This window comes from Diadema antillarum, unplaced genomic scaffold (genome assembly GCF_040938485.1).
Source record: "Diadema antillarum isolate AM-2024a unplaced genomic scaffold, OU_Dant_1.0 seq00001494_RagTag, whole genome shotgun sequence".
Classification (NCBI taxonomy): domain Eukaryota; kingdom Metazoa; phylum Echinodermata; class Echinoidea; order Diadematoida; family Diadematidae; genus Diadema; species Diadema antillarum.
Genome location: NW_027272231.1, coordinates 479,876 through 489,903, shown reverse-complemented (window position 1 = coordinate 489,903; position 10,028 = coordinate 479,876). Strand labels below are relative to the sequence as shown.

Below are 10,028 nucleotides of genomic sequence, written 5' to 3'. Positions count from 1 at the left end.
CACCTGAAACGAGAAGATCAATCAAAGAGATAAAGGTCTAGACTCTATAGGGGAGCATCGGTGAGAGTATCATAAGCTGAGGCCGAGGGAACTGCTTCGCTGCCAGTGGGAAAGTCCCATAATGTTGAACTTGAAATTAAGTGTGCTACTGTCTGTAATTTGATTGACTGCTGAGCTGAGCTGAGACTCATTGAAATGGAAGAGTGAAAACCCTGTGCTTGTCCTCTGCACTGACCATGTGGTGAATGCTGCTAAAGACACCTTTCTCCAGTAGATCACATGTACAGTAACCATACAATGGCCCAGGTCATCTATAATGTACTGGCTTGTCCTGGTAAACGTACAAAATTAACTCTACTTTCATCTCAATGTTATGGCTTTGGAAACTTGTGCAAACGACACCTTTTCAACTCTTCCAGATCCACTTCAAAACAGCTGATGATATGGAGACAAATTAGCCAAAGAAGTGCAAACATCTTGAGTGCAGATCAACTTCAAAGGTCATCCATCCATACAAGAAAGCTGCTGCAAGTGTACGGGGATGAATATCTATGGCAGCATCGGACGTTGTCATCAACATCCACACTATTCTTCCCATGGCACTCCAGCCCCGTCATGACCCCAGAGCAGACCAGTGAGATTCTTCAGCAGAATGCTGTGAGTGTGCATTTTGAAGAAGAACCTAAACGCAATCTTTTGCAGAGATTTGATAGCAATCAGCTCTTCTCCAACAAGCCAGGTGAGGATCGCCGAGCAGTGGCAGAATGTCTTTTCACGGATGGTATGCTGTTTGGTGTCTTTGATGGTCATGGCGGGACTGCCTGTGCCCAGGCGGTCAGTGAGCGCCTCTTCAACTACATAGCAGCAGAGATACTTCCCTTTCAGTTGTTGCCCCAGATCCTGAGGCAGCTGAAGAGAGGAGAGCTTCAAGATCTAGTGAGATGGTACAGGCACCCAAATGAATACCGACTGCAAGTGACCGCCAAACTTTATCATGACAGTCTCGTACGCTACGTGCAAGCAAATCTCTCTGTAGATATTGTAGATGATGATTGTGTTGCAGATGTTCTGAAAACAGCCTTTGATCGTCTAGACAAAGATCTGTCGACAGAAGCGACACGTGCAATGACGGAGGAGTTGGGTATAGAGCCCGTTTTGAATGCAGTGGCAGGGTCATGTGCGTGTGTGGCCTACTTGCAGGATCGAGACTTGTATGTTGGAAATATTGGCGACTGTCGAGCAGTGCTTGGTCGCAGCATGGGAAACGGCCAGTGGGATGCCATCCGCTTGTCTGTGGACCATAATGCCCAGAACACAAGCGAAGTGGAGCGCATCAAATCTGTGCACCCACCAGATGAATCGGCTACAATCATCAAGAACGGACGGCTGTTGGCAGAGCTGATCCCCCTTCGAGCCTTCGGCAACATCCGCTTCAAGTGGACCACCGCCATGCAGCAGAGACTCCTCCGCTCCGCCATCGGCTTCATCCCTCCCAAACACTTTCACACGCCCCCTTACCTGATTTCCACGCCGGAGGTGATGCATCACCGCATCGCGGATGACGACAAGTTTCTCATCCTCGCCTCCGACGGCCTTTGGGACATGCTGTCTTGCGAGAAGGCAGTACAGCTGGTAGGTGCCCACATGAAGTCCATGAAGGCTTCGGGCCCCTACAAGCCTCCGTCTTCGCAGAATTTGGGGAACATCATGGGCAATCTCAAGGAGAGGATGGACATTCTAAAGTCCCTGGACACTAATTCAGCTACCCACCTCATCCGCTATGCCCTCTGTGGCGTAGCAAATGGCTTCGACATGAACCGACTAGCGCAAGTTCTCAGCCTTCCTGATGCCACAGCCCGGCAGCACAGAGATGACATGACAGTGATAGTTATCTACTTCAACTCTTGAATGACCCCTTATTTATTTAGCACAGCTGTGACTTGGAAGGTGACACTTGTAGTATGCGTTTTAGATGTTCACATTGCATTCTTATTGGAGTGTGTGTTTAACTGGACAGTGATATAACTTTGCCAGCAACAACATATTTCTGCATGTACTTGTAGGCTGCCTTGAGCATTCATGGAAGAGGAAAATCAGAGTGAATAAAATTTAAAGGACAAACGAAGACAAATCAATAAATCGCTAAGTTTCGTCACAGTCTCAAACACAGCAAAATGCTGTTGAGTGCACTGTAAAAAGAGGGGGGGGTGACACCTCACTTGTAACATACAACTGTAAAGAAATTAGAATATATATTCGTTAAGTTGTGATGAAAAACTCCCATATTTACTTATCATTTTCCTTAGTTATTTCTAGCAGTTTTGATAGCAAATGTCTCAACAGGAATGGAGTTCATTCTTTTGCAAGAAACTCTTCATGTGTAATCGAAATAATCTTTCCAATGTACCGTATTCATTTTCATTGTGCTTTTCTTTTGTATGCTTTGTATTTTTTTTTTTTTTTTGGGGGGGGGGAGGGGGGAAATGCATAAATTCTTTGCATTTAGGTCTTAATTGTGCTATATAAAAACTTTATATTACTGGTATTATAATTCTTGGTACATGTATTACTGTATGCACAGCTACAAAATGTCCATTATGCTGAAATATTTGCCTGTAAACAAGACAGGTTGACAAAGGAGACAGTCTTCCTACTTCTTACAATTACAGACACTTCATATCGAGGGCAAATGTTATGCAGTTGGGTGATCATGAGAGGGGACAGTACGAAATGATGCAGGCAGGTTATGATTGGATGCAACATTTTTGCCTTTCATCTTCTGACTTGTGTCAGCCATATCAGGGAAATTCATGACAAATATTATATTGTAGGCCTAGACACGCATAAGAGATAATTGTACCATACAGTGCACTCCCGTTATAACGAACATGGTTATAACGAAGTAAATCTTCAGGTCGCAAAATTATCACCATTAAAGTCTATGGTAAAAAATTCGCTTATAACGAACACGGTTATAGCAAAATTTCTGTTATAACGAAGTCTTTCCCGAGTGCCACAGACAAAGAAAAACAAAAGAAATATGCTCCGTTGTAACGAAATGCGAATTGCTTTCGAAAATATGTAGCGGTACTATTTATAGCGTCTCTGCATGGGTGAACGCTTCACACCACTGTGTGTTCGCTCCTTGTGTCACGCACAGTTTCTGAGGGGACCTTGCGTTTGTTATTGTGGTACAGTTATCCTATCACATTTCACATAGCTTTCCAGTGTGTGATGAGTATTCAGCAAACTGATTATGATATAATACGTGGTTTCTTTGTTTTCATTATATATTGTATTTGTTCGGTTATAACGAAATTTTGTTATAACGAAAGAAAATTGCCGGTCCCGAGCATTTCGTTAAAACGGGAGTGCACTGTAATTAGTCAAGACTGAAAGTACAGTTTATACTGTGAATGATGAGACCTTTTTTTTTTAAATAATCTCAAAGTTTGTCTCGGTGTTCTTGTGCTGAAAATGGTTTTCACAGCCTCTCTTCCACTCTTTGATGTAGCATCCAGCAGTGTGAATTGACAATTACTTTTCTTTTCATTATTTTTTCTGAAGGTGTGATGATGTAAGCTGTAGGTTGTGCTGGATCTTCTTTCTCTTTTAAAGTGGACTGTGTTGATGTGTATGGACTCTATACACCAGGCCCCAAATCATTAAGCTGTGGCGACTGGATGCTTGAATTGCTTTCCCATCCTAAAAAGACATGTTGGTACGCGCCTATGTAAGTTTGGGGGGTGGGGGAGGGGGATGGAATTTTCCCAGATTAGGATGATAGTTAACTATTCAATAGGCAAGTCCTCTCAATTTTCTCCAGTATTTTATTAGATTAGTGTCCATGCTCCATCTTCCTTATTTGGCAGTCAGCTAACTGAGAATAACAGTACAGTATTTGTAGCCACTGACAGAGCTACCCTACTGAAAGAAAACAAATAAATAAATCAACTTGCTGATACTGTACTGTCCATATGTGTTTATTGTGGTAATCACAAACAGGTACATGTACATTTGGCCCAAGAATGTCAAGAGGTTATTATATAGTTACGTGTATCATGATCACATATTATATGGGGTACATTTATTGCTGACAAGAGCTCCTTGGTGGTACTTGTATGTTATTGATTAGATCACACATTGCACTACGCACTGTATTCAAGGACCCTAAGAACATTTTTCTTTCGTACAGGTCTATAAATGTAATTTGTACACAATACAGGAACCTGTACTGCAGTACAAAGGAATCTCATTATAACAAGGACCAACAACCATGACAATTATCTTGCATAAGTTTTTCACTTTTAACAAGGTACAAAAACAATGAAATATAAAGAGTTGGGACCTCCTTTATGTCCAAGTCAAATGAATTTGCATTGTTTGCCTTTGCAACCAAATCCTGCCAAATCTGATCAAGCATCTTGAAGAAAATTAAAATGAGGTTACTTTCCTCAGAGGGGCCTTTTGGGACCACCCTAGACTGAAATTCTGTTTGTTTGTTTTTTCTTGCTTTTTCCCCCTTTTTTTTCATTACAGTCAAACCTTGCTTCTAATAGCTCAGATATAACAAAACCCTCTTATAACAAGGTGATTTTGCAGATCCAAGCTCCTTACAAATGTATATGAGTTTTATTGTTAAATGAGCTCAGCCCCATTTTTAAACATTTTAAAGCAAGTCTGTCATCACATAGAGCAAAGTTAAACCTTTCTATTAATACCTCACTTGTTACATGAAAAGGAATATTCTAGAAGTTATGTTTAAAAATATCCTCATTTTCCTATTATTTCCTTTGTTTTTTAGCAGCTTTAATCACAATTATCTCAGTTTATCAAGAATGGAGTTAGCTCGTTTTGCAATGAAACTCTTCATATATTGTACCTTCTATAGTGAGAAACATAATATAACGAGGTACAAATAATTGTCACAAGTTTTATAACAAGGTAAACCTTTCCTGTATACTTTTGTATTTTGCTACTTAAAAGTACAGTACAATTACACACATTGGAGAATGCTTCTGTTACAAACCTATATTGTACTTAAATTTTGGCATATTTCAACCGAGCCCAGATTTAAAGTCTATTGGCAGAGTGGATGCGTAGGCCCTACCCATTGTTAGGATTATACTGCATGTTATTGTAAAGGTTGCTGTGAATCGGTAGTTTGTGGTGAATGTTGTCATAATCCTTCTGCTTTGGTTGTTGTATTTTTTGGCTTTGCTTTGCTTGGCTTTTTCCTCTCACAAACAAAGTGCCAGCATATTTACAGTTACATTCATATTGTTGTATGACATGAATTCTGTTCAAAACTACAGTTTTGTAATTAAACACTTCTGTTTTTCAAAGAAAAGGTAAAGGTGTACTAGGTACTCATGGCTGCACTTGACTGAATATAGAAAAAAAAAAGTTATTTATGGATTGTATTCTTACAGGACTTGTGAAATTTACAAAACAGAATCTCCTGTGTAACATATCTACATGTAAAGGCATGAATCTTAATGCCAGTGGTACAGCAATAAAGTGCATCTTCTAAAAGAATGCTCGATTGTTTTGTAGGTGTGTGTTTTTTTTTAAATCTTAAATATGTGAGGTTCTTTTGTGGAAGGAACGTCTCCATATTCTTGGTACTGTTGTAAAACATCAGTACAAAAATTACACATAAATCTGATGTAATTATATTTCATAGCGTGCCTGTCTTTGGTTACTGTTGGTACAATGTATGTATTTGTGTGTGTGTGCGTATATGATATACAATGTATGTATGTACTCTATATATATATATATATATACATATATTATATATATATATATATATATATATCGTCGCTGGGGTGACAAGACCTATCTGCAATTTTTGGTGAAAATGACTTTTTTGGTTTAATAGTCAAATAATGGGTTAAGTGATGTCCTGTCCAAATCCCAACTGTCTTACTCCAAAAATGACGCCACCATGGCATGTCACAGGAAAGGCTATCCCATTCGCCACAGTGCTTTGGCCGCCATATTTTTTGGCTCTCCTGAACATTTGACATTTTGTAAATACGAGGTCTTGTCACCCCAGCGACGATATATATGTATGTATGTATATATACATATATATCTATCTATTCATTTATTTGTGTAATTATGTGTACTTATTTATACATGAAGTGGGTGTATACATATAGCATTATTCTAAGTTTTTAACACAATTCACAAGGATAGAGATAAGATGCAATGAAAACCTCGGAGAAATTCTGCACTCCAAATTTTCATTTTTAGGCCTTGACAGAGGCCCATCACCCAAACTGCCCATCTCCCTGCCCAAACTTTGGAATAGGAACACCGACAAATGGCAAGGGGATCATTACTCTGCAGAAATATTTATTTTGTTTATTTGAGACACATATGAAAATACATGTTAATTTCACTCATGGTATGTACATCTCAATACATACAAACCTATCTTTTCTTAGAAATTTCAAATGACACAAGTTTATTTTCTTTAAAAAGAAATAGATGAAGGAAAAAAAAAAATCAAGCATAAATCTGCCTTAAGCATTAGTCTCACAGAAATCCTATAGCAAACAGCATTTCAACCTTTCCACACACAAGTCACACTTCAATATTGAAATAGTAAATTAGTGAGAAGACTAGAGACCTAGTATTAGCATACATGTAATTAATGATGCTTCTGATGAACAATACAATAATTGCTTGAAAATATGAATTATAATCATAATAATACTATTTAAATGTAGTACTAGCAACGATGATATAAGTTATGCAATGATTATCTAATTTTGGCAGTATACATGTAGTTTCAAGCTGACAGGGTTGAAAATCTTTAATCTCACTTATTCAACATAATCTCTTTAAGCAGCACAATACGTTAAAAGAGCTGTCTACAAGTAAGCACACTGCATGCAAAGTCTGATGAAAAAAAAAAAATACAAAACGTGTACAGCATTTTGCACCACTTTACAGAGGAAGAAATTTCAATTTTCATGGTTTGTTCCATTTCAAACAGTAAATGTTCATGTAAAGTTAGGAATTTTTCAAAATATCTTCCTATACATCATATTGCAATGAATCACATACAAATATTGCTTTCATTTGTGTGTACAGGTGCACACATCAGAATCTCTTGATAATATCTACATTAGATTGGGAGACAAGAACCTGTCTTTGGAAAATTACATAGGTACGATGTGCGCTGTAATTCAGCATAACATTAATCCTGTTAAAAAAAAAAAAAAATGGAACCGGATGCTGTGGTGAATGTTGGCCAGTCGAATGGTGAATTACCCTTTTATATAAATTTAATCTGGAATTTGGAATTGAACTCTGTGACGTACAATAGCAATGCATGCTTAATGAGTTTAAGACAAGGTCAAAAACTGATCTTTGGAAAAATGCTACTTGGGGTTTCAATCATGCAAGTCATGACTAATATTTTGTGAAGGGCAATAGAGTACATGAATATCATTATAGTAGCTGCGAAATCTACATGTCCTTTATTATTATTATTATCATTATTATTATTATTATTATTATTATTATTATTATTATTATTATTATTATTATTATTATCATCATCATCATGATCATCATCATTATTATTTTATTGGTTTGTTAGAACATTTAGATGTGATTTTTGTATTAAATATACAAAATGAAGTGTATTCTACATATGACCTGTGGGCCAATACAACTGCAATGATGTTGGGAATCTTTCGAGGTTTCACAACAAAAGTCTTTCTCTTTTGTTTAATGTGACGAGGCAAAACAAAAAAACACTCTGACAACTTGAAACAGGATGACTACAATCTCACAACTTCCTGGGTACACCAAGCATACTGGAGTATATGACATGCGCCAGAAATGATATACAGGAGTGAACATGATTTACTGGTCTTCTAATCCATGAACCTTTCAGTGAATTATGGCCATCCATAAACAATAATCAGTGTAAAAGACACAAAACAACAGAGCAATGCTCAAAAATACTATGATTCCTATTCTCTCTCTCTCTCTCTCTCTCTCTCTCTCTCTCCTCTCATTGATTTATTTCTTTTCTTCTCTTTGGCTGATTTTGTATGAATTAAAAGCTTTGGTGTTGTTGCTTCTACATAATTCTATTACGTAAGGCATTTTATGTTTTCTCATGATTATCAAATGCAAACATAACACTTATTCGCGCAACAGCAGGTGAAGGTAAAGCACTGTCATCTACAGCTGCAAAGGTTAGAATATGTATACATCCTCAGCATTCATTAAAAACACACTGATACACGCACTGATTCCACCCATCTTTCATTCAAATGATAGGTTTCTGAATAAGCAGCTTCTGAATGAGCAGCTTCATCAAAAACAGAGGAACTTGTCAGGAGTACATTTGTAGCTGCCAATATCACTACATTTTCATGGAATGTTGGTCTTCTCATTACTCCTATGTCACCACTGTGATGCAAGCATTATGCCAAGTAACATTGCAACTGATTGAAGTCAAATTTATAGTGATAGTGTAAAGTGTAAAGATAGTGTCATGTCAGATTACCCCCTTTAACTCTAAATCCTGGAATATTTCACTGTGTGGAGATTTTGACAAATTTCACCCTCCACTGACGCATCACGTATGTAACAACACACAGATGTTTTTGGACATATCGGATCTTGCACAAGGACACTTTTTCACATGGAAAATTATAAACTTAACTGATATTAGCCAACTTGACATTAAATGATTTTACTTCAGCTGTCCCTGACTTGTTTCTCCTCATCAATATGTTTTGTTTGTTTTTTTCTAAATTATTTAACATGATTCATGGGGGAAAGGTCTACCAGATGGTCGGGAAGTGGGGATGTCAAATTCATCACAATCAGGCACCTTTGCATGTATAACATTTGCTTGAAATCAACAATCTCCCTTGGTACACAACGCCAGCACTTAACAGTGAAGCCCAATTCTAACATGACATTTACACATTTGAACAGAATGCCTGCTGCAAAACACTCAGTCATTGGTTCCCATGAAGTCAACTCCTTTGTGTTGTTCATTTTTTTTTCTGCTTGTTGTGATTTGTCTGGCAAAATACCGGACATGATGAACAAAATAGCCCCAGCCCAAGAGCCTCTTTATACTGAGCATCCATTGCATAGCAATGTCAAAATATGCAGTCTGAAAAGAATGTGCAACTCTGATGGGGGAGAATGTTGTCGCTTGGTGGATAAGCTACACCATGTGCTCTCAATTACAGAGGTTCCCGGTTCAAATCCACAGTAGAGCCTTTAGGCAAGGTACTTCATCTTCATTGCCTAATCATTCAGAGGGGACCAAATCCACCTGTCCTGCAGATGCTTCTGTCTTGAAGACATTTGACAGTTTCTCTAGAGGCCACATAAGAAATGTCTCAACTTGTACTCAGCCTTAGTGAGGGATAATACTGTGTGCTTGGTTTCAAGGTTTGTTCTTCATACCACTCCACATGAAGGGTGTAAACTTTCCTGATGGACATAATATATCCTTTCTTTATACTCACTACTGAAATCTGTTCATGTGTATCTCACACACACACACAAACACACACACACACACACACATGCCCAAGCCCACAAATGCCCCTCTTATTGCTTCATCATATACTGGGTGTCCAAAAAAAAAGTGGAACGGTGGATTTTCAGTACCTTGTGTTCTAAAAGTTCTATATTTCTTGACGTCATTAGAAAGAACATCTCCCGCAAAAGACAATGATACCAAAATCATTAAATTTGGTTCAGTACTTTTTATTCTACGCCAATTTCTGTAAAAGCAGTCATTTTCAAATTTTTGCGACTTATGAGATAATAATTTGGGTGCGATGAGTGTTCCATACTGTGAATTGTGTAAGCTCGTTGATCCATGTCAACAAAAGCTTTCACATTGGGCGCACACACACACACACACACACTGTTTTTTCCTGGCCCGCGCCCAATGTGAAAGCTGTATCTTTTGATGACATGGATCACCGAGCTTACACAATATTCACCGTATGGATCGCGTGTCGGGC

The 10,028-nt window shown here is 38.1% G+C and overlaps 1 protein-coding gene across 1 annotated transcript; it reads left to right on the top strand.

The window, feature by feature from the left end:
* Window positions 1-273: 273 nt before the first annotated feature.
* On the top strand, window positions 274-2,001 carry LOC139710028 (pyruvate dehydrogenase [acetyl-transferring]-phosphatase 1, mitochondrial-like). Its single transcript, XM_071621976.1, has one exon. It carries the CDS (start codon window positions 280-282, stop codon window positions 1,906-1,908), a length of 1,629 nt encoding a protein of 542 aa, XP_071478077.1. The 5' UTR covers window positions 274-279; the 3' UTR covers window positions 1,909-2,001.
* The last annotated feature ends 8,027 nt before the right edge of the window (window positions 2,002-10,028 follow it).